This window comes from Symphodus melops (assembly GCF_947650265.1).
Source record: "Symphodus melops genome assembly, chromosome: 3".
Taxonomy (NCBI): Eukaryota; Metazoa; Chordata; class Actinopteri; order Labriformes; family Labridae; genus Symphodus; species Symphodus melops.
In genome coordinates this window covers 17,070,751-17,096,860 of record NC_136693.1, presented here as the reverse complement: position 1 = coordinate 17,096,860, position 26,110 = coordinate 17,070,751, and the positions used below count along the sequence as shown (strand labels likewise).

The following is a 26,110-nucleotide window of genomic DNA, read 5'->3' as shown; positions in this document are numbered from 1 at the left end:
TTCTTCTTCTTCTTATCCAGCTTTCAATACTTGGTTAGCCAATTGAAAGTTCTCATTACGTTCACCCTTATCCATGTCATAAGCCCCACCTTGAGGAGTAAAAAAATGGCGAGCGACACAGTGAGTCAAATTGTCAGGGAAATCCAAATTCAAAATGTCAATATTGATATTTGGAACCAAATTTGATAATTGTTCATCCTATCTTCACTGACTCACTGTGGGTGTTTTGTGGCTGTAAAATGAAGCTCTTCTATTGTCTTACTCCTGTTACTGTTGGTTGTGGGTCCAATTTCTCGAATAAACACATATCATGAAATGATACTCCTGGTTGCCTAAAACATGGAGTTTACGATGCTTTGTTACAGCGACCACACCTGCAGCACATCCACTGTTACTTCTTGGAGCTTCACCGTAGGTATTTGTGTACCACAGGACACCACGGCAGACTGACTATGGTAAAAATAGATATTTAATGGGGGCAGGCGAGAGTATGATAAAACACCACCTCCATATGGAGCCTCTAACACAGGGCACATCACCAGTGAGAAATGAGGCTCCCTAAGTCTCTAGAAGACCCTATAGGGAAGTCGCAAGGGGCCGGCTTAGGTATTGTTTGGGCTTCATTGAATGTGAGAGCCAAGCTTTGCAGGCATTTTTACAAGCCTGAGTGTTTTCTCTCCAGCACCTTTGGAGGAATAAAGTGCTGCTAAGACTCCCTTGCCTGTCATCCTGGTTCTGCAACGTGAAGGCAGTAGAGATCAAAGCTGCTTTCTCTTACATTGTCAGCCCAGTTTTACCTGCCTCGAAGAAACCTAGCCTCTTAAGCTGTGACCAAAGGAGAATAATGTCCCTTGACAGAAGGATGGCTTCAGGCTAAAAAGAGCCTCAAGGCTCATTGTAGACAAGCTGCAGGGATGAGCAAGAGGAGAGGAAAAGTCAATTAGGTTTTTCTTTCATTGTCAGGATGAACAACCTGCCCTTATTCTGCCTGCTTGTGACAATAGAGGAAGAAAGACAGGGGACCTGTAAAGCAGCAGTGTTGATCAAGGAAGTGGTGGTGGACTAGGGGCTCGCCCAGGGGTTGAGCAGCAGCAGCAGGGCCTGGCCCTGCTTTAGGGCCTACACAGCCCCTGAGACCAGGGACGCACTGCCAGGCCCGGGAGCCTAAATAGGCTTACATATCTCTCTAAAACTGAGTCACATGGCAGAGGGAAAAGACATTCATTCAGACAAAAGAGTAAGGCCAGGAAGAACAGTGAAGTGAATGAGATATAAAACTCGGTGAGACAAAACGAGAGCTCACGCTTAAATCACATTCACACAACAATGGTGAGGTGATTGATGCATACAACCTCAGCGAGAGCAAACGGGCTCGCTGACGCTGGTGATTTAAACTTCTTTATTCAGTTCCTGAGCAGCGCTGTTGATCTCCCTGGAATGAGATTGGCAGGAACAATAACAACAGTGCTAATGGAAAGAAGATGGCCCCGGTGTCAGAGGACACGGATTAGCCCGAATGAAAAACATGAGCATGAATATTAGGATTACATTGAACGAATGACTTTGAATTTGTTTCAGCTTCAGTTTCAATTACTTGCCTTTATTATTAACCTTGAAGACGTCAATCAAAAACTGGAAAAAAAAATCACACCCCATTCCGGCCCAGCATGAAAGGCGGCGAACACACAGGCAGACCAGATGTTGCTGCAATATTTCCAGGGAACACCTCTTCATCTCTGCCCGAGGATGACTTGCTCAATTTAGAGGAAAAAAACTTGGCAAACTGAGATAGATGGCGACAGGTTTTTGTCCTGTCAGCGTCTTTGCTCTGAGCCTTCTCTCCTGCTTTTTGCATTTCAATAAATTGCTTTTCACCGAGATGCTACCTCGCTGTCTTATTGGTATGCAGGGAGGCAATGCGCTCATCTCCAGGACAACCTAGCGCACATTTACTTACACAATTTGTCTGACATTATTGCCCTTCCCCTGACGCCACGGGCTTGTGGCACACACCAGTGTATGATTTGCAGACGTGCACATTAAAATAGAATAATGGTTCTGCATTTATAGGAATAAAGTTTCTAACAGCCCTCTTTTTTTTTTCTCAGCAGGAGAACTATAAAAGCCATCTGTTGGGGGTGTGTGTGAGTGTGTGGTGGGGGGCGGTGGTAGAGGGCGAGCAGGAGGAGGATGAGTTAGTGAGTCAGTGAAGGTTGAAGGGATAAGGGTAAGCAGGTGAGAGATTGGGCAACCCAAGTAGAGGCAAAAAACAAGCAGGTGATTGAGTTTGTGGGTTCGCATTAAACTGGTCGCTGTGTGAGTACAGGACTTAGCTGGAATCACAATGAGGTTTGGTGTTATAAGTCCAATCTCTCCCCATAGGTTGTCTCTCGGACTTGTCAGGCTGCTACTGACCTTTCTCTAGAGGAAAGTTGGCCCACAGTCCACAGACACTCTGCCTGTAGTGCAGGGCTATGGAGTCAGAATGATGTGTGTGTGTGTTTGTGTGTGTGTGTGTGTGTGTGTGTGTGTGTGTGTGTGTGTGTGTGTGTGTGTGTGTGTGTGTGTGTGTGTGTGTGTGTGTGTGTGTGTGTGTTTGAACCTGACATCAATCTGATAGATCCACAGGTGAAGATTCCCTGCAGGTCAGTGGTCACACATTACTGAATCTCCAGGACGTAATGAGACACAGATTGACTGAGCTTATGTTCCAATTGGCAGAACGATCCAATCATGTAAAACTTCCGTTGGACTTTGTCACTATACTCATTGAAAAAGTGTGTTAAATGAGTCATTTCTTCATCCACATCACATGCACGAGCAACAGTGGTGACTTCGATTACACACAGTTCAACTCCGTCATTAGAAAGCGCTCATAAGTTTTCAACGGGTCCTGAAACACAGTGACATAAATAGCAAAAGCTGATCAGACCTTTAGAGGAGAGGACTGATTATTTCTATATAGTGACGTTAAACACCTGTCACTGCTGTTAGCAGGCCTGTGCCAGATGATGTAATTGACAGAGCAAAGAACCCAAAGTGTCTTTACTTCGAGGGAAAACATTCACAGCGGGGGCTTTGCCTCACTTTGTCTAAAGGGTTCATCAACACACACTGAAACTTCTTAACAACTGCTTTGAATAATGCATCAGTAAACACACGTGTCATATACAGAGTATAAGTCTCTTTCTGTTTTGCATTATCATATATACAATAACGCGCATATGCAGCTATGACACTGACATGAGTAATAGCTGCAATGAGAAATTTGTTGAGGGGAACGTTTTTTTTAAAAACGTGTAATTTAAACGAATTTAGATCATTGAAGTTATCTCAGTTACTGTCACAAAGCTTTTTGTGTATTCCTGCCAAATACAAACTGAAACAACAGTGTGACATTTTTGTCTGGAAGGTGAAACAGAGGGAGGCTAAGTCACTGTTGTATATTCGAAAGGGATGTTTCAGAGTCTTACTCCGATGTGCCAGAGGCAAGGCTCAAACGTTTTTTTGTTTTTTTTATCTTTACAGTTGAAGGTAATCCCATACCCAGTACAGTCACTAATTAAGTATAAACACACTTCAGAGTCAACTGCATGGTTGTGTTTTCGAGAAAGGCGGAGGCCAAATAACAGGCTTATAAATGTGGAGTGTACCTGTGCAGGAAAATATCAACACCGGTCTCTAGTAGACAGATTTGGCTACAACATTTGTTCTTTGATCGAAAGGCCACGCCGAAGTGCACCGCCGGCATCACTTACTGCATGTTAACCAGTGAGCAAATGGCCTTATACACATGTTAAAAAAGAGTATTTTAAGAAAAACACTTCAATGGGGACAAGAGCAAGCCATGAGGGAACTTGATAGCAAGAAAAAAGAAAGAAAAAAAAAAAAAAAGGTACTGCCACATCAGAGATGTTCTTTCCGGAGGAGCCGTGGAGGAACATCAGGGAAACACAGAGTTCATGGTGCGTAAAAAAAAAAAAACGAACTCCCCAGGACACAACCTCCCCAAAAACAATCCTGAACAGCTGTTGAGAGACTTTTCTGCCGTGATGAAATCTTTATAACATCAGGTAAGAAACTCATCGCCGGCCACAACACCTCCAAAAGGAAGTTATCAAACACTTTATTTCAGCAGAGATCTTTTATGCGTTTTGCTGTGCTGAGCCATGTCTCTGCTCCATGTTCCTACTGATAGCATGTTTTCGTGTTTGACACAAGCACACTGACTGACACACAGCCTTTATAGTTTTGTCTGGAATTATGAATTTCAACTGGCACTCTTACCTGAAGAAGTTACATATATGAATATGAATATTCTTTTTAGCGTTACTTTTGAAGACATTTCACAAAAAAAATATGTTTATGACACAGAGAAAGTTTTTGTTTACCCGCCAACTTTTAACATTTTAACTGAGGCATGTAAGTAACGCCGGCTGCTCTTATGCTGCAAAAAACATCGATTTAAAAGATTCTGAGTAAGAAAATCCTTTTTATGATGATCTGGGTGTATCATTATGTTTCTGTTTGTAGCAGTGGGAGGGAGAGAGAGGTTGTTGATGAGTGATCTACATTGACTTTTAATGAGAGCGACAGCAACGCACTGCATGGTCTGATTTTGTGCTCGTCTCATTAGAAACTGTCTGTTTGTGCTTTTAAAGGGGACATATTATGGAAAATACACTTTTACAGTGTTTTTTCACATATATTTGGGTAATATGAGTGTCTATCGACTCACAAAATTTGAAATAAATCCATCCAGTCATTTGTTTGTGGTCTGCATACTGTAAGTCTTACCACACAGAGAAAATTGCTCCGTTTCACATTTTCTCTGTTTGTGACATCACAAGTTGGATTCTGGTAAGGTAATTTCCTCCCCTCCCCGGGTATCTCCTCCCATGCACTCCACCTCCAGCCTCGAGCAAAACTTTTGCGCAGGTCCACCATTTTTATTACCTACAGAGGAGTAATGTCTACTACTGGGAAAATGGTGTGTGTCTCATTTAAAGAGACACACACCAAAACGAAGCATTCTGAGAGATCAGGTTTTTACAGGGTGACAAACCTCCTTTGGTGCTTGATTCATGTTAAATTTGGACCAAAGCACAGCAAAGATGTTTCGTTTACAGCAGAGGAGACAGTTTAAAAAGGTGAGAAAAAAAAAAAAAAAAAAAGTATAACATGTCCCCTTTAAGACAATTTAGAAACGATCATGCCAGACAGGCACTTTCAGCACTATCTTCAGCTCTTCTCGGTTTGTTTTTTTATAATTTGTCAGACTAGGAAACGCTTTTAGCTGCAGCTATGAAACCAGACGGCATCTCTCTCAGCAGAAGAAGTGTCAGTCGCTGTGGATGAGATCGATGAAGGGAAGACTGTAATCCTTGAGAAGTTGTCGGACTCGTACCTGGGTGAAAGTTTAATCACTGTCCTTCGCTTGTTGCCCCCCTCTGTCCCATCAACAGAGCCCTCTGTCCTGCTGCTGCACAAAAACTACACAAAGTGCTTGTAAGCCAATAGTTTAACAAGCAGGTGTGAATCAAGAATTCTGTGACAGATGCTCTCCAGCTGTGTGGCCCCTAATGCAAGGGGTGACATGAAGTCTGTGCACATACACACACACACAGGTCTAAGAGAACGATAATATAAGGCGACAATACTGCCTCACGACTGGTCGCCCCTCCTCATCTAACACCGGCCATGGCTAGCTTTCTCTCTCAACCCTCCCCTGTCCCTCACAGCCCCACTGGGGCCTCAATTAAAAAGCCCTCTGATGTCTACTAACTGACAGAGACACCATCACTTCCACACATCCCTCTCCACTGACATTAAGATGTTGGAGGCAGAGTGGACTATTGATTTCTTCTGCTTTTTTGTGGCTGTTCCATTACTTCACGAGGCCATCTTAAGATTGCAGGCGGAACTAGGGTGCAATACTTAGTTTACAACAATGCGTTGTCTACATTTTTAATTCGCTTTATAACAAGGGCTGTCTGTGAGATGCTGAGGATGTGTAGGCGAGAATCACTAGTGACAGCTATCAGAGCCAAAATTCAGTATCTGGTTGGCTGATTATGTCGAGTGGAAAAGCTAAAAGCATAGAGACAAGGACAAATAGGTCTCAACAAACCAAAGGGCCATTTAAAACAAAGTGAGTCCAATTGATCCTGTGAAAGAAAAGCTAACTTACTTATCCATTTGAACTACATCAGGTCCCTCTTCAAACAGTGTAATTACATGTTTAGCTCCCTGGAGCATTACAATAACCTGTAAACATTAAGCCAACACATTATCAACAGAGCAGGCTATCATAGTCATAACACATTAAGTCCTGTATTCAATATTCTGAGAGGAGAGGAGAGGAGAGGAGAATCTGAGAAATATTTTACTCTTTTGCTGCTCAGCGTTCCTCTGCTCGTCTTCTCAGCCAGGGGTCTCCAACCTTTTCTCATGTGAACTACAAAAAAAAAATGTCTCTGAGCTGCATCATTCACAATCTGTACATGTATTTACACAGCATAACAAATCATGTGATATGATACTTTATGATGAACTATTACTGTCTCTCTCTCTCACCCTTAGGGAATTGGATTTGTGGCAATAGTATATGGTTATTGTTTTTTTTGTTTTTTTTTGTTTTTTTTGAAAAATCGGTTAATGAACAGTGTTTGTTTTTCTGTAACACTTCTGTCAGGTCAGAGATTTTCTAATCACACTCAAACACGCTTCAACCAACCGCTCTGTCTCACCACTGATTGGCTAGACGAAGTCTTGTGTTTTTTATTAGTTTGTAATATTCAAAATTCTGACAGAAAGATTTCTTCTTCTTCTTCTTTTTTTTTTTTCCAGGAAATATATGCCAATCCCAAATATCAGTCTCCGTTCTCATTAATAACCAATAAACAGTACCGGTCCCAAAAAAACAAAAGCTGTGGACCCCTATTGCAGACACTCTCCAAACCACTCTTTGCATGGAGCAGAACATCAGCATTTACAAACAGGATGTCTGTCTCATTTTTTATGGTCCCCAACCGACATCTAAATGTGAAATGTAGGGTAATGTATTTAATATATAGCTTGTTTAGATGAACTGGAAACGGGGCAGACAAGCTTGGCAAAGAAACATGAAAAAAACATACACTGAGCTGCAGATTGTGACTGGGTTACTATTATCAGAGGACATCTGTGTTTGCTGATACGCTAGCTAACTTGCCCTGCAATTTGTACTTCACAAATTACAGACATGATTGATTCACACAGGATTAAAAACACAAATATCCTCTGCAATTATCACAAATGATCAGAGGCCCCCAGCTAATACAAAAAAACATGTGCAGATAGATCTTTAGAGAAACTAATTTCATGTTACATGCATTCGTGTAATTGTCAGTCTAAAAAAAACACTTACTGTCGTGACTACAACCCAGAAACCCCCTCCTGCTTTCAGGAAACGACTTTATGCAAATGATAAAGTGCACAGGTGAACACATTCACAAGGCTCATTACACATAGAATACTTCAATGACACATGGAAACAAACAGTAAATCCTTTTCACGTCCTGTACTACTAGAAAGCCATTGTGACACAGTTGTTGAGCCACATCTCCAATGAGCTCGTTTCAATGGCTCATTGCACTAAGAAGAAAAAGTTGGGTCTCTCGGCACACAAGTCTGTGAAGTGCTCACCTACGGTATTGCTGAAACAACTCCTGTGTTACATCAGCAAAGTGAGAAGTGGGTGAGAAATAATGTCCAAGATATGAACATCAATTCATGTGTTCATTTCAATTCAGAAACACAACAAGCATGTCCTTCTGTCTCTTCAGATTGCCATGAACCTGTAAAGGAAAGCTCAATATTGTTGTCATGAGCTCAATGTTGACTATTTCATTCGCATGCATGGTCTTTAAAAAATTATCGTCGTCTTTGTGATTTTAAAAAAGTATCGATTTTTATTTTTGATGAAACAAAAACCTCATCCAACTGAACAGTTGGTTCTTACTCCATTGCATCTCTGAATAGTTACAGGAAATAAGCTGAATCCTGAAGACATTGGTCTGTATGTTTTTGCCTTGGGCTTTCACTGTAAAACAGAATTGCTCATTTACCTCTGCTTCGACCTTTGGTGGCTACCGGGGGGGAAAAACCTCCTAAAATTCTAAAGTAGCTCTGGAGTCAGTCCAATGTCAGGCTTCAGAGCAGGTTGGGCTACTTATTTTGAGAACAAAACCAAGCATCATCAAATACTTCAGTACATAATCGTAGAGGTAAGAAGGACAGGAGAACTCAATCAGAGCTGTTGTCTGTCGCAAATGACTATTTAACACTCCATGTACTGTCCTGCCACTGTGGCCTGAGGAATGGCGAAATCCTTACAGGTCGAAGGTGAATACCAGTGCAGTTATTGATACTGGTTTACAAACCACCCCTAGGTCAGATACAATACTGATCAACACCAAATCACAACTCAAACAGCTGGAGTAGCATTATGTATTACAGACATTACATTCAATTGTAACATCTCTTTTATGTTCATTTTTATTGCAATTATTTTATGAGAGTGTAAAGCAACCTGGAGGTGTGCTTTGACAGTCAAGAAGAGTCCCAAACAATGCCTCTAAGCTGTTTTAAAATCACTGTCAAATACAGCTTCCCGTGGCTTATTGCTGAAATATACTTTGTCTCCTTCCAGCGCTTTGAAATTATGATGTCTCAGTCAAACTGAAAAAAAAAAAAAAAAAAAAAAGGTGAATCTGTAAATCTCTCCCCCGCTGGAATATAGCTAATCACAGTTTCACAACTTGTGTGAAGCTAAGTTATGTAGCCTGAGAAAATGCTCAGCCTCTGGCTTCACACTGACGCCCCACGAGGGTGCCGTTTAATGACTAATGCAGGCACCTGCACACATAAGGATGTTTATTCACTTATTTATCATAACAAAAATTAATGAGGGACAGCAAACAATGCAAGATGCATAATGAACACAATCTATCAGAGCAACAAAACTAAACCGGAAGTTTCCAAATGTGAACAATTCTCAACACTGATAAGCAGATTTTCCAAAAACATTTTTGATGATAGTTGCAGAAAATGGCTTCTGGCGGTGTGCACAGAATACATTAAATCAAAAAGAGGCGAAAAACAAAGAGGTTGAGAGAAAGACATGGACGAGTAGAACAGATGGGACAGTGAGATAATCTTCAGATTGCTTTTGGCATATTTTACAGATAGGTACGAGTCCACAGGCTGCAGGATACCGTTTGGTTGTTCTTGAACAAAGCATTAACTCACCTGGAGCCGACGGTTCACATGCAGGATGAGTTTGTTTGTTTGTTTTTTTTTTGATTACCCCCAGGTGTGAGCTGGCCACAGCTTTAGACAGCATGCATTGAAAATCAAGCATTTTTTAGGAGTAAATAAAACAAAAATCAGACATTTTTGGGAGCCAAAGGGCCTCTATAGGTGCAGCAGAATTGTATTATAGCTACAGCTAGACAAGGCCTTGTAGGTCTGATGCACATTACCCAACCGGAGTGTCAAAGCTGCTTTATAACACCAAGCAATTATGTAAGTCACAATTACTATACGTGATGGAAAATCTGTGCAAATGCATGCAAAGGATACTCCACAGCCAGCTTAATTGCACATATGTTGTATAACAGAATGGGTGTTCATTACTTCTCCCGGCAATTAGTTCCTGACACTCTGTATTGTTCCTTTTTGAGTCACATAATAGACCTAAAGCCCTGAGTGGCAGGGAGACCTTGAAGCAACTGTGAGAATGAGTTTGCTCTCCGTCCCTCTTTTTTTTTTTTTTTTATGATCATACTTTTACTCTATAAAGATTGCATACTACTGCCGTTTTTGTGTCTGTCTGCTCTTTGCCTTTAAACGTATGATGAATAACAAGAAAATACTGGGGGAAACATAATTCAAGACTTTCTTGTAAATCAATGGCAGATTTACAATGTACAGGATTACAAGTTGAATCCTATTTTACTCTGTAACCTTGACAGCTTCTTTGCCTGCTTTGGAGTACCGGCACTAATTCTTCTCGTGGTACACAATACAAAACAGGACACACTTACTTTCATCTCTGGATGTAAGGCATCACTCTGCTGAAGCAGCACATACTTCAAACCTATAACCAGTTACATCATTGTGCCCCACAATGTCATCACTGTATGTCACGTCGCTTAACTGACACGCTCTGAAATATATTGAAATCCAAGGGCATCAGTCGCCCTGCGTGCCAAGTTTATCAGGTTGATGCACAATCTGCAGCGACTCATTCCGTGTCTTGAGTTCCCTTAAGTTTTGGATTTTTATGAAGCAATTTGGCAAACATGGTTAATTTATATTGTCTTTATTTTTGTAAAAAAGAATATTATTTTTACGTCAATAAAAAATGAACTTGTTTTTTTAAATCAATATCTGGTGAACGAGGGGAGGATTATATAAGATGCATCTTCTTTCTGCTCGCTTTATTGAACATGTTTTATGTTGTATTTAATGGTTTTAAGTTGCATTTAATTGTATTGTTTGTTTGAATGAAATACAAATTGACAAAAACAAAAGTAAATTAAGTTATTTATTTGATGTTGGCACAATAATCCTCTGTGATTTTTTCAATAGCTTTAATGGGTTCTTTGACTCAGGACGTTGGCATGAACACTGACCTTCTTCCTTCCACCATCTTTGATAAAGTGGCTCCCAGCCTCCCTCCTAATAATTCAAAGGTAGGGGGATGGAGAGTATGTGGGAAAAATGTGACGCTTTAGTCCAGCGTTACATGTTATACTCTACATGCTTAAGACAGAGAGATGGCGAGAGCACATGCACAGGTGAAGACAAGACAAAACCTGCACATGTAATCATGAAGTTACTGCGTGACACTCAGGTCTATCAGTGAAGTTCATGAAATCCACTCTAATGGTTACAGCTGTCTGACATGAACAGACCCTCTGCATGCTGAAGAAGCATTCAGAGATCTACATTGTGCAGTGTAGCGCCGAAAGAAAAAAAAAACAAAAAAAAAAAAAAGTCTCCTTTCATTCCCCCCCCCCTTTACGTTGCTTAGCAGTGCGTTTTCTGGCGCACTAGATTTTTTTCCCAAGTCAGTGCCAACGCCACCAGACTGGCGTACAGCCTAGATTGCAGTCAGAAATGACAAATTCACGTGTGCTGTATACTTGGAAGATTCTGTTGTGCATGAAAACAGCAGACGCTGATCTGCTTTCTCACTGCGAGTTGCATGAAAGACCGAACACATTTCTCATCGCTATATGGTGCTAAATAAAGCTACAGCTGGCAGATGGTTAGCCAGGCTAGAAGATTCACCTTGTTTTGGGTCTTTTCGCTAAGCTAACCAGATTCAGGCAGTAGCCTCATTGTAAATTTAGTAGAAATCTTTATCTTGTCATCTAAGACTTCACCAGAAAGCAAAAAAAGCAAAAAAACAAAACAAAACACTTTTCTTAAATGCCAAACTGTCCCTTTTAAAACACATTAAATGCACCAGCAAACCTTTAAATCAGTCAAATGTATTCTCCAAAGATCGCAGTCCGGCTGGTTGAATTTCTGGTTTCCACATCACGGCCACAGCACTCTGAAAGACTCTCAGCAGTTTAACCCTGTTTGGAGCGCTTAACCCCTCTAACAGCCACATCAGGAAAATGACCGTGCATTACAAGTGGCATCACTCTTCATCTGCTGGAGTAAGTGGCTGAGAGCATTGAGACAGATACATTATAGATATGACAGAGTCCTGCAGTATGGGTCATTGAGCTGTCTGTCTGCTGTTGACACAGTGTGTTGCTCACTGCGGCAACACACTTGAGTAGGGCAAGTGATCAAATTAAACACAGTTGACAATATTGTAATATAGTTTGTTTCCTGGTGGACAGTTTGTCTGTAATGAGCTGCAAGTTGTCAAGCGCTGGGGGAGTCGCGCGTTGCTTTCGGAGCCGGAGCCATCGGGAAGATATTAATGCATCCTGAAGGGGTTGTGAGTCATCGTGGGCTGCTGTCCATTCAAACTGGTATCATAAGGAACACGGCCACAGTGAGGCTTAATCATAGTCATTACTGTGATATTTGACGCCGGGGGTTGAAATAACGGGGCTCTGTAATAGGTGCATTTCATATCACACAGTGGTGCATCTTCAAGTCAGGCTGTCACGGGGGGGGGGGGGGGGGGGGGAGAGTTGAGCACCCCGCCTGCTCAAAAGAGTTCTCCTCTGGGACACAGCCGCACACTCTGTTCTTAACTTCCATTTCACACTTGGTAATCAATTACTGGTCTCTCGAGCTATCGGAGAAAAGAGCCACCTATCCTGAGAATAAGCTAAATCTCTCAAACACCTCCTAATTGAAAACACATTATGTTGCTAGACAATGCTCTTTGTGTGTAGCCAGCCGCTCATTTGGACCTGTTTGCATGCACAGAACAAAGCAATTTACTGAGGTTGCAAACCCCCTTTGCAGGACAATAATTCATGGCGTTATCAGATGCGGAGTTTTAAACATCAAATGAACACGCTGAATCACTAAATGACCAAACTTTGAAGGTGTGCCCAGCCTTTTGTCAGTGGCTACTCTCCCAGTGTCTGGGAAAAGCTGAAGCTAATATGATTTCATATTGTGAAGCCAAGACTGATGCCAGACCTCCCGAAACCAATCCCTCTTACAGGATTTAGCGTGAGCTGTGTGAAATGTACACTGCAGGGCCCCGGCGGTCCCACTGATAGCCTTTGCTGTGAGTCCAAATCAAAATGAACCCGATCAATAACAAAAGAGGGCTTTTGTGCATTTACTGCCATCGTAAATACATCCTGAAAAGGAAAGGAAGGAAGGACTGAGAGAACCAGGCTTCCACCAGGCTGTGGATGAGCATAAAGATGTCAGGAGTCAGTTTGTGCGAGGCTGGCAGTGGGTGAGAACACACCTTGTCCATATGATGGTCTTAGGGCAGAAATAGACTTTTGATCATGTGTGTTAAACTACCAGAAGTCCAGACTTAAACTAACAATCTTTTACATGACTGGCCCTACAACAGTGCATATTCATTTACATACATCGATTAAGATCTTTGCTGCTCGGTGTCCACATGGAACCAGATGAAGGTTTCCCTGAACAAACAGCTCGGCATACACAACAGAAGTGGCACTAGCATCTTTAGCACCAGCGACATAATGCCACAGAATGTCTTTTACTGTTTTGTATTTTCCTGAGGTGCTGCGCTTGTAAACAGATCCTTCAGAGAACAGCGGACTAAACTGTTTGTGAGAGGGAAAGGCAAGGAGAGCTCGCCCATTAATTGATCATGCATATGAATGTGCTCCCAGATGAATGATGATGATATAATAGATATAATAACCTCCAGAGAACCCTGAGAAATCATATTAACAAGATAAGGACTGACATGCGCTCACAGTGACCTTGACCTTTGGCAACCAACATGGAATTAATTTATCCTCGAGTCCAATGCTACACTGGAAGATGTTTCCTCCCGTCGTCTCTCAGATACCATGTTAGCATGATTAGCATAACGTTAGCCATGACCTTTCAGGTAAAAATGGTTGTTGCTTTATCATTTCACCCTGTTGGACATTTAATGCCTGAGATTGTGTCACTATTAGCAAATTTCCTCTTGAGTGATGATATTTTTGAAAGGTCATAGTGATCTTGACCTTTGAATTGTAACAACCAAAATGAAGTCAGTTCTGCCTCGAGTCCAAGTGAACAGTTGGGCTAAATTTGAAGAGATTTCCTGTCGCTCTTACAGAGATACTGCGATCAAAAAGAATTGGGCATACAGTCAAATGGACTAACAGACGATATGACTTGCCATCACATTTCACCATTGAGGTGGAACAGCACCTTATTGTATGGAATGAAATACTTGTTATTAGATTGACGTCAAACCAGTGAAATCCAAACCTTTAAAGTTTACAAGTCAAGATGGCAGAAAGCGGACATGATGCGAGAGAGAAAATATCCCTGAACAAAATACAGGAGCTCATTTCATCCTTCTAATTGTACCACTTCAAAAGAGCAGCACAGACTTCAATGTGCCCTAAATCCAACTCTACAATCCCTTACAGTACGACTGGGAGCATGACAAATAACACTGCCAGGGCCATAAATACAGGGATAAACTTCCTTAAACTGAAGGCCCCCGAACAGGACATTTAAAGATCTCAGAGCACTGACATCAGCAAGAGGCCTGAGTTAATAATCCTAATAGGAATTAATGCACTTACAATGGTGCCTTTGCTGCCTACCTACATTTATTTAAGATTGCCTGCATTACTTCAACTGTCTATTTGGTTGTTTTCCCTGGCCGGGATCCTGATAAGACAGAGCATGTATTCAGCACGAGAAAGAGGGCCTATTTGTGCACTGGACACTAATTAATACAGTGCTCTGTCGGGAAAGTTGCCTGCTTGCTCCTCTACTGACAAAAGATTCATTTATACTGCGGTTTTCTGCTTCTCCAAAGGCTCTGTTAATTGCATTTAAATTAGTCCTTGTTCAGTAGAGAACAAGAACCAGAAAAAGGGGGTTTTGATACATAAAGTAAAAACAGGACTGAGCAAAGTAATACCTCAAAGGTGACTGACAGAGCTTTTGAAAAAAGATCCTATACTAGACAAATGAGGGAAAACGCATGAATATTTCACAAGTAATAACAATTACTGCAATTTTACCACAACATTATTCTACGGAGAAATCTTTGAAACGGAGGACTGCAGCTTTCTGTTTGGCCCTCTGGCTATAGTAGCAAAGCAATGCTTTCACATTAATGTGAGTCACTAAAATGCTTCAAACTGCTAAATGATATTTTCATAGATTCGTGGGGATGTATATGAAAACATTTATAGAACAGAGTCACCGGTACTCCTCAAAGAGAATGAATGTGTTCATTTTGGTTCGGCTATGCGTGGCAGGTACCTATTTAGATGGCAGTGCGATGTCGGGATCAAGACATAATAACACAGTAAAAGAGGGACAAGAAGCAAGCTAGCACAAATCTAATGAGTAACAAAATAAGTGTAATGAATAGCTGAATGCTCTCACGCAGCTCACCTACCATTAGCATCCTTGTGAGCTTCCATCTTCACAGTAAAGGTCAATGTTTATATAGCAATTAAAGATGTTTTTTAACCTTGATATACTCAGTGAAGGTTGGTTAAGCATGCACATGCTTCACAATCATACAGTTACAAGCGGTCTCCTTGGGGGAATGTGCCCCATAAAGCAATGTTGTACCACGAGTGAAATATCCTGGGAAAGTCTCTGGTCTGAAGAAAACGGAATCTGACAGAAAATTGGGGAAACGTGCAAAATGAGGTCAAAGGAAAAGTCAAATCGCTCCAAAACTATCCAATGTTTAACTTGGCTTTGGAGAAAAATCCCTCCAGCTCCTAACTCTAGTCAAGATATGGTCACTTCTGGCTCCAGAAAAGCAACATGGCGGCTGGTATAGTGACCTCTGGGGTTTAATATGTGCAGTTAAAAAAACAAAAAGGGGGATTTGATGGTGGATTCATCTATAAATTATTCAGTTTTTGTCCATTGGTTGAATGATGTCACAACTCAGATTTTTAAGAAATCTTGTCTCAAATATCTCCAACAACAACAGAATTTGAAGCAGAGTGGATTTGCATTACAGTTCAACCAGCACTGTAACCTTCTGAGTGATAGTTTGTGTAGTTAACTGACTGTATATTGTTCTGTATTTTTGCTGCCACTATAGACTGGTGGTAAAGTGCCTGCAAAATTATGTGGCTCAGAATAGCGAAATAAGTCAGAACATTCATTAATAAAATAATGCTCTGTTTTCACCCCTGGGACAAAAACAATAAAACTCAATCTCTAGGATAATGGAGCTTTCTACAACCTCCACTCATTTGTCTTTTGGAAACAGAAAAAAGTAACACAACGAAAAAAAAAAAAGTGATGAAAGAATACCGGAGTAAGAAGCAAAACAAAGCAAGGCCACACAGACAGGACTGAGACTGGGAAATACATCTTGGATGCTGCATCTGTGAAACAACAGTGCCAGATAAATAATGAAATTCAGCAAAAAGACTTCGACACTACGTGAGGTGATCTTCCTCCACGTCAGCGGCTCCATCTCCTTCCTGTCAGGCCGTGGAGCCACAACTCTGAGCTCAGCAAACGTTTTCATCTCCATCTTGCTTTCCGTCACCTGCTTCTCACCCCCCCCCCCCCTCCTCCTAACCCTGTCTTCCCCTCTCCTTCTATCTCCCTGCCTCATCTCTCTGTCTCCTTCCTTTTCCCACTCTATACGTCTCCATCCTCACAGTGTTCGCAGTAAATGCTGTGCCAGCAGAGTGATGCCAGTGAAATGGCGCCATCCTCATCGGGAGTGCTAGCAGACGGCGTGGGGGTGGTTGCTGGTGCCGGATGGGGTGTTCAGTGACAGGCCCTGAAACCCAGCCATCAAACGACGACACAGTGCAACATTCACACAACACTGGGTCGACTGGATACAGGGCTGAAAATGCTCATCTTAAAATAATGGGAAGTTAAAAAAGAAAAAAAGTAAAGGAACTAGACCCTTGAGCCCCACAAACTGCAAAAACATTGTCTTTTTTTTTTTTTTGGTTAGTACAAAGTGGTCAGTGTATGGAGGGAGTGTGAGACAGTTTATGTAAGCCCCAGTGTAACCAGCAGAACAGGTGTAGGAGGAAGGGGGGGGGTTTACAAGCAAGCTGGCCAGGCAAGCAGACAATTCACGGTTCATTTGAGGACCGAAGCTGCTCCTTTCCATCATTCGACTGTTCATTAATACCAGCTGTTCCTCTGGGTCTCCCCAACTAAGCCGTGCTGCACTCGGCAAAAATCTATCAATATCCCAGCAACACAAAAACACTCACTATTCCAGAGCCCGGCTTAAAAACTGACCAGCACTCCACAGGGCATTACTGTCTCTTTACAGTGCCTGGCAATGGTGCGCATTAGCCGTATGCATGTGTTATTGACAGTCTGAACGTTTCTGGCGGGGTAGAAAAAAGAAAAAAAAAGAAAAAATGGTGGTGACTATAAAAGAGGTAAGATTAACATGGATGACTTCACTCAGACTCTCAGAGTGGAGCTCACGCCTGCCCACATAGTCCTCTCCTCAGTGTGGGTAAAAGGTTCATTTTCTCAAAATTAACCTTGTCAAACTCCTGTTCTGCCTGGGGGAGATTTGTATTACTGTTGCAATTTTTCAATCAGCGATTGGAGAGTGTGTGAAATTTTAGCATGCTTGTTCACTCTCTATCCCCCCCCCCCACACACACACACACACACTCCATCACTCCCTCTTTCCTCCTCTTCCATTTCTTATTCAGTTCTTTTTTTTATCGCTCTCAAAGTCCATTTGGAATTTTAAGCTTATTTCACCCGTTCTTATAATAGGATTCTTCACTTCCTCAGTGTGGTGGGGCTTTATTTGTATACAGCGAGCAAGTGTGTTCGCTGTATCAAGTCGAGCTCGCACACTCCACACTCCACGCTCCACGCTACTCCGGCAGAAGAGTTCTGTCGGGTCAAAATTAATTACCGAAGCTGTTAAGCACACACCAGCTGTTGTAAACAAACGCAAAATATATTTTCATTTCAAACAAGCCCTCTCGTGTGGCAACGCACAAATCTGTAAATCTTCTCTGTGGGCCATCATCAAGTCGTGCTGGCATTCCAAAAGAGAAACTACTCTTGTTGGTGAAATGTACGCCGAAAAGCTTAAAGTCATGAGCGACACTTTTTAACTCAGGGGTATCCCATTTTATTTCGCTGCCCTCTCCGAGTCTTTAATCGAACAGATTCTTTTTTTCAGTATGTCACGCTCTTTGGAACTTTATTTGACTGATTTTTTTTTTCCCTTTCTTTTTGATATTTGGGGAACAGCTCATCCAGTCTTTATGTAATGCTGTAATATTGAATCCTCTGAGTATATTAGTATCTTTGTGGGATTTGTTCATTTCTCATGGAACATATTTAATATTGAAGTCACAAAACAAGAAGTTACCCTTACTTCAATATCGAGAGTTTCACATAGTTCACCTAAACATTCAGGGAGCCTTTAAAAATAACTATCTGGAAGAGGCTTACGTTATGAACAGTTGATGTGGTGGTGCCATATTTGTTTAACGGCTGAACTTATAGCTTCTATGGTAAGCACAACAGAAACGTGCTCCTGAACATAACGTGCCACTCTGCCAACGTGTCCTTTCACACTGCTGTCTTAAAGTAGAGGTCTGTTTTCAAACGCCTAGACAACAGAGCCGCTTTCGTTCCTCGGCTGCACGACTCCTCGAATCATCCCCAACGAACAAGAGTTCTTTTTAATGTAGCATAGCATAAAGGTAATACACTTATTGTACTTTTTCCACTTGATGAATTATGATCAATCAGCAAACTCTGAATCTTGACGAACACTTTGGAATAATCAAAAGAACATTCCAGGCGTGTTTCTGATGGTGCGAAAGCATCAATTATGTCTGAAGATCTTAGTCTCATAAATCCCATCTATCCTGGTGCCAAACTTATCATCATCACTTAATAAAATTAAAACCAAAATAAAAAAAAAACAGGTCAAAAAGATTAAAGTCTGAGTTAGTCGTCAGGGGACGTTGCACGATGGATAGGGATTTTGATTTGTAAAAAGTTTTGACACCTGGGAAACAAACTGTTGAAGTTCAAACGTTTGGATTGCATTGAATGAAATCTATACTCTCAGAAACAGAAAACAGACAGATAATACATTGTAAAAGGTTGTTTTCACATTAACTCACTTCCCCTGACAAACACAAAATAAATGAATGACCATCTCAATTACCGATCCAGAATGACTCATTCGGCACCTTTTCGAAAGGAGAACCTCATTTGTCGAGTGGAAATAAAGCAGACAAGTAAACTGAAAATCAAAAGGTAATCAAACAATCATATCCCTTTCTACCAAACCACAAGTAGTGCATCAATCCAGGAAAGGTCAGAGGGAAATAGCAGCCGGTGGCAGCATTCACTCGGTTACCTTGCAGTCGTTTTTCATTCTCACCATGTGTTTAATACCTTTTCACTCCCCCAGTGGTCCCTCTGACTGGTTATTTGTACTGTTTTTGAAAGAGGCCAACCAAACCGTCAGAAAGGCCACCCTCCCTCAGTCATCCAGCAAGCCTGCCCTGCCAATCGGCCATCCTGTTTCCAGACAGCACAGTCATTTCCCAGCCCAGTGGAGCAGCACTCCCTGACCTCTGCCTCGACCTCCGCCTCAACAGCCCGAGCTCCAGCAACAGCTCCAGCCTGGAGAGCGGGCTGAAGCCACCTCCACTTATTTATGAACCATTTCACACAGTGCTGCTCCCATTAGAGACCAGCCTTGGCCCACCTTACACGGCACTCTCCTTGCACTTAACACATAGAGTACCGCAGCAGGGGGGGTGGATTGAGGAGATCATTAGAGCGATCTCATAGGTGCTGTCAAAACACCAAGCTCGAGATTAAACAATCAGAGGAAGACGAACATATCAATGAACTTCACAGGTGGCAAACACTTCCTGCGTGCAGCTGCTGTCTAGCACAATCTTTGATGACTGTATTGTCATTTGGAATATGTGATGGACAAATGATCACACAATGATCTAATTTCATAAGGGGTACATCTTATTGAACCATCATTGTACATTTTGTTATTTCTCATCGAAGTCTTTGAAGCGTCACAGAATTGAAAAGAGAAACCTAAAAGTTGACTGAGAGTTTAATAAGAAACCACGCATTACTTCAAACTAGTTTAAATCAGGACTGAAAGTAACATGTCGGCTATTTTCTAGCTGATCTGTTTGGTTTATTTCTCCTCTCTTTAGCTTCCCATATAAATCCTTGAAGTTAAGAGTACAACAATTTGCTTGTCCACCGTGTTTGCTCCATTGATGATTGGCTTCTCTGTTATGCATCAGAATGAAGGAGTCAGAGTTGACTGACGGACCTGGGCTGTGATTACTAAAGAGAAATGGAAGGAAGTCCTGCACCCACCTGTGATTGTAACAAAGGCGTACCCTTCCTCGCCCAGGAGTGGGTTGATCAGACGGCAGCTGTAGGTGCTGTTGGGCTCCAGCAAAACTTTCAGCACACTGGTCATGGTGAACAGCCCGTCCTCATTGGCCACCAACGAGTTTGTGATGTTGTCTGTCAGGTTGCGTCCGCCCCCATCCTGCCAAATCACATCAGCTTCTGGATAGCCACCATAGGCCACACATGTCAGCGCCACCTCGTCACCGGGCCGCAGGTTGGATTCGGGCTTCAAAGTCACGACAGGCTTGGAGTAAGGGGCTGGAAAAAGGGGAGAATACACAGAAAGATAAGGAGTCGAGGGATGAGGATTGAGGACAAAAAAAGGAGGAATGGGTTGAGTAAGGACGGGGAGACGATAAGGGAGCAGCAGACGTGTACCGACTTCAGTGAGATTCTCTGCAGTGAGAGTCACCCTGGGAACTGTTTGACATGATTCCCATTAAATTCTTAATTATATTTAGGGAGCTTAGCATAACACAGTGCCTAAGATCCAACAGACACAGACGGCATCTGTGATACATCCTGATGATACATCTCGACGCTCCAACGCAGCTCTCTCTCTCTCTCTCTCCGGAGAGCCAAAAGCATTGAGCCACTCCTAGAAAAAGGAAAATACGTTGTAAGCTGGGCGGGAGGTGGGCAGGTCTGGGAGAAAAGTGGCAGGCTCACAGATTTGAGACGACTCAGCCTGTGGCATGAAAAAGAGTGCAGAAGGGTGGAGGTGAGGGGTGAGCCGCAGCCTCGGCTGAAATCACGCTCCTTCAATCCCTTGAGCTAAAACACGAGTACAGAGGTGGCGGGGAGAGACACTGCTGTATTCCCAAAACCAATCACGGCACAGCAAACAATGGGGTGGAGCTGAGGGCCAGATGAAATAAGTTTGTCTGAGCTGCTTTCTAAAAAAGTGGACTGTGAGCACAAAGACACATTTAGCGTGGTACACACTAACTTCTCCAGCTGTCCATTTGACTGACGGAGAGAATTCCACTGAGGGTTCCTTTCATTTTCTTCCAGCACAGCATGAAGTCCACAGTGTTAACTGTAAACTCTGGCTAAATATAGAACATCTATAAATCTAATGCATAAAATGGAAGCAATTTGTCACTGTTGGAGACATTGTTTTCCCTCTCCACAGCCAGGAGAAAAAAAAAAAAATTTCATTAACAGCGCCTAATGCACAAACATCCTGGGAGACTACAGCAACAATCTCACAAACAGATACAGAAATAGAGAAGGAAGAAAAGAAAAGCCACGCAGTATCGTTATAAACAAATAAAAGGCTCCCAGCGAGAAGATGTTAGTGGTGGCTGATTGACCGTAGCAACAGCTAATAATCAAAGTCAGCAGATACTGACCATGACAGAGACCACTATCGGAGCTTATTGACTAAAAACACTGCTCAGCCTCCCTGAGAAATCTTCAGCTCTCTCACTGTTCTATCCTGGGAGGACACGTATTCATGAATCCCCTTTTTATAGAGCAAACTGCACAATACATTTTATTGCAAACTGTTTACTGCGTAATGTGTGAACAAGTACTGATGGTCAGGTCACTTTGAACACAATCTATAGGAAGACTAAAGGGAAATAAAGATGCAAACACTTATTTTGCTTTATTCTTACGTCCATATCTACCCTGGAAAGAGACGATGGACCGGTGTGTGTGTGTGTGTGTGTGTGTGTGTGTGTGTGTGTGTGTGTGTTTTCACCTCATGACGTCTACATCTTAAACTGGGGCAAGGAAAAATACAAAACAAAATGAGGATGTCCTATAGATGGGGTCATTCTCTGGTATGATAAGCGTAACAAAACCGTTCTACTCTGGTGCATCAATGGACACGGATTTGCGCAACTCTGACTTCATAGAACCAATTTATTATATTTTTCCCGCACAGTGTTCTGTCATTTATGACTCCCCTTTCTATGTGAGAGTCGAAAAAAACAAAAACAAAAAAAACAAAAACAATACAGGGGTCAATATAGTGGACATCATGAAGGTGTGAAAAGATCATAATCAGAAACTGTGTAAAAGTGTAAGTGTCGAATTTGTGAGTCTTGGAGGATTAATTGAATGATAGATAGATTCATTATCATGCAAGCAAATCGTCATCATGAAGTTTATTAAAGTCATTCCTGTTTTTTGGTCCAGTTTATTCAACAATATTAGTAATGCAGAAAAAAACACGGCTGCATAGAGAGAAGTCATGGAACAGGGTTTATAGGGTGTGTTGCTCAAGCTAATCTGCAGCCGTATTCCTGGCACTGTTCGCTTTGTTTATTTTGTGTGAATTTATTTTCGGCCTGCTTCTGATCATCACAAGCCTCCATGTGTGTTCATCTGTTTGTTTCTACATGTTTCACGGACATCACAGCACGACTCACCGGCCACCTGCAGCAGCAGAGCGGCACTGCCGTAGTCCTGCACCCTGACGAAGCAGGTATAACTGCCTTCGTCAGCCACCACCACCCTGCTCAGCTGGAGCGAAGTGTTGCCCAGGCCCAGCTGGGCGGGGAACAGGCTGGTACGGTTGGCGAATCTCTCTGCTTGGTCTGCCAGCTGGTCGTGCCCCGCCCAGTACCCGTGCACACTGCGTTTGGTGTCCGTCAGCTGCCAGAAGACGCTCAGATCGGACAGGTTGAAGGGGCCGGCGGGGCTGAAGGAGCAGTCGAGGGTGGCATCCCTGCCGTGCAGCGCCACCACCGGCTGCTCCGGGACGTGCACTTCCATCATTGCTAGAAGACAAACAGAAGGGGGGATGACAATTTAAAAACATATTTACAAAAAAAACAACAAAAAACAATAGTTGTCTTTTTACAGTGTACAGTTCAGATGACTGTGAGAAATAACAGATGAGTTACCAATCAATGAAAAATCAATGAAATCTTAATAAAAAAGTTCCTTTGCTGTCTTCACTTAGTCAAGTTTACATGCCAGACATCACCCATTTGTAACCCAGGTCGTCGAAATTAGAAAATAAACAGCATGAGTAAATACTACTTGGCCCAGGTCTAGTATAAACATACAGTATTCACTGAATCACAGCATTAATTCAGTGTGCTGTGTTCAAATGTGACAGTCTGACACCTACTCGGATTGGAATATCTTTGAAAAAATATCAAGGCAGCGTTTTCTTTTTTTTTTCCCCTCCTGCTTCAGAAACATCCACTTTGTTTGTTCAGCTTGGTAGCGCGGAGTGGGTGAGGCGGGATGAAGGCGAGAGGGGAGAAGAGAAGGGATCTTGAGGTAAGCATTAGGACTTTGTTTGTGTTCCTATAGGCTTTGCCTCCTGGCGATGGCTTAGTGCGCTGAAACTCTGCCATGGCATCGACAACATCTGTATAGCTTTGGTTAAACCGTGAGTTCAATCTTTTAAAAAAAAAAAAAAAAAAAAAAAAAAACTGTTAGGAGAGGATGTGATACAACTGCAGCAAAACTCTTCAGCGTGTGTTTTTTTTTTTTTTTTTTCTTCTGCGGCGACGAAAAGTGACTCTGCCTCTTATCAAACACTTCGAAAACTATAGGCTGCTGCTGATGTTGTTGAGCACCCTGTGTGTCTGACAGTGTGCGTGAGGGAGTGTTTGTCTACACTAGGCCAAGAGCAAACAGTACACTGCATAATCGTTGTAGATTAGTAGCCATCTCAGGCCGTCCAGAGTACATCCATGGTAGTCAGCAATCTTCATTGATCCCCGTCTGTGCTAATACAACGCTGAGACACCCATCAGCATCACAGGAGGGAGAGAGAGAGAGAGAGAGAGAGAGAGAGAGAGAGAGAGAGAGAGAGAGAGAGAGAGAAAAACAACCCAGTCAGTCCCTGAAGCAATACACTCTGCATTATGCTCAGCCTCTTTAATTGTTATAATCAGAGTGGCATTTTAACCTCCTCACCCCCTTTTTGAGCTCGCACAGCCAGCGCCGACGTCGAATCACTTTGCTGTGAAGGAGATTTGACCGTCGTAGAGGTGCAATAATTACTTACCCCTATTAACAACAAACAAGTCTTTCATCCGCCATGGTTCATATGTGGATGGGTATTGCTATGTCAAAGTAAGCCTATTTTCAATCGAAGTCAGCCAAGGTATCATCATCCCCCCCCCCCATCATCCTCTAAACAATCTGATGCTCTGCAGGAACAGTGCCACCTACTGCCCAGCCTCAGAGTGCCACCGCAGAGTGCTAAAGGCACCTCCATTAGAACCATTTAATAACTTAACATAACACGAGTCCCCATGTTGCACTAAAGAAAGAAAGAAACCACAAACGTCATTTGTTCATTAGGTGGTAGGACTTTCCTTTCAATTCATTTGCGTCCCAATATCGACCGTGCCGCAACGCAATAATAATGTTTTCACCGATCCGGTGACCGAAAACAACCAATCAGCTATCACATCATGCCATAATGTTCACACAGCCGCTCTGCTGGGATACTGCACAGCAAACAACACTGAAGAGTTAACTGAGAAAGAGAGGCTGAAGCCAAGTGATTTTTTTCACTGGTCATGTGATTGTCGCAAGCACTTTTTTTTTTAAGGTGGCCCCACCTATGTGATAATGGAAAGGCTGCTGGTGTTTTATTGGTAGTAGAGGGTCAATGACAGCTCTCTCTCTCTCTCTGAAATCTGCATGTTTGATGGAGATGGAGGAGGAGGAGGAGGAGGAGGAGGAGGAGGAGGGAGAACAATTAAATCACTCCACCAGCAGGCCGGGATGACTCATAGCACCAAGTTCATACAGGAAAGGGGAGAAAGGGAAGGAGGGATGTGGAGAGAAAAAGAGCGGCTGGTGCCGAGCTCACACTTAAAGATGATATCTGGCAACGAGCCAAGGAGGAGATGGTGGCAGAGCCTCACACACACTAATCCCTCAACACTGACCGAAGCCATGTCAGAGAGGAGCGAGATAGAGAGTCTCCTTTCTCTGCCCCGCTCGTCCTCTTTCACTCACTGCTTCTTTAACCGCTGACCTACAACTCTACACCAAAAGGCCCTGGGAGGACGCGCCTCTACACAAAGACCTTGTGTGGAAACACCAACCTGAGATTTCAACGAGGATACAGGCGGGGCGTTTAGCACTGCATCGAGGGGAAGGGATTGGACGGGCCTGCTGACGTCATGGAAATCACATCGTTTGTCCTGTTCGTCAGAGGTGAAATACCATGAGCCAAATGACAATCACTGAACACGGGTGTTCTTTTTTTTTTTTTTTTTTTTTGACCTCCTGCGGTCTACGACGAGCAGCGCGTTTCACTCCAGCAGCTGACTCCCTGATCGTCTCTCCTTAAGTCTGCTCTCGGCACCTGATTCTCCAAAAAAGGAACGAGCGCGAATGGGAGAGGTGAAAGGTGAGAACACAGGTGGCGTTTGGTGAAGGGGGGGCCAGGTCGCACCTGGTAGCACAGGCCGCGGTGTCCTATCAAAGGGTAAGTGGGCAATCTCGACTCTCTCTCCTCCTTATCGATAAAGAGACGCTCAGAAGCCGCGGAGGGCAGGCCGGGGAGACGTCAGGCTGTGGGGGGATTTACACACTGCACTTTGTGTTTATGGGTCTCAGCTCTGTTTGAGTGCCTGCGAGACAGAGACGGGCACTTTCACAGCCGACATGAAATAAACTCATTACAGCCTTCGCTAGCGCCGGGCTGGCAACGGGCCCTGCTTAGCAGGAGAAGCTAAGGGATGGCTAGAGAAAGGCTGCGAGTGATCTTCACACTGCTCTCAACCCAACTTTCAAGACGTAACACCAGCTTGTTACTATCAACGCCATGCTCCTCTCAGATGTACAAAGCGCGGGGGTGGCTGCTGGATTGGCTCCTACACTTGTATTTGGAGAGTGATGCCATGCTAGTAGCCGGACACATGAGGAGAGCGCGGAGGCTGAGTGTGAGACGGCGTGTGGATTCAGCAGACTGTAAAGAGGAGGATCATAGCTTTTATGGGAAGGGGTGCTCCAAGGTGACACACGAGGCCGTTGGTATATAAAAACCCAGTGAGATCTCAAATCATCCTGACAGACTCAGATAGGCGAGGGT

The 26,110-nt window shown here is 43.0% G+C and overlaps 1 protein-coding gene across 1 annotated transcript in view; it reads right to left on the bottom strand.

The window, feature by feature from the left end:
- The window catches only part of cd276 (CD276 molecule), a 64,549-nt gene that overhangs the window by 24,682 nt on the left and 13,757 nt on the right, over window positions 1–26,110 (bottom strand). The window contains exons 3-4 of the mRNA XM_079338782.1: window positions 22,467–22,817; window positions 20,047–20,343 (exon numbers count right to left, since the gene is read on the bottom strand). Of these exons, the coding sequence (XP_079194908.1) occupies window positions 20,047–20,343; window positions 22,467–22,817 (648 nt within the window). The remainder of the gene's footprint in view (window positions 1–20,046; window positions 20,344–22,466; window positions 22,818–26,110) is intronic.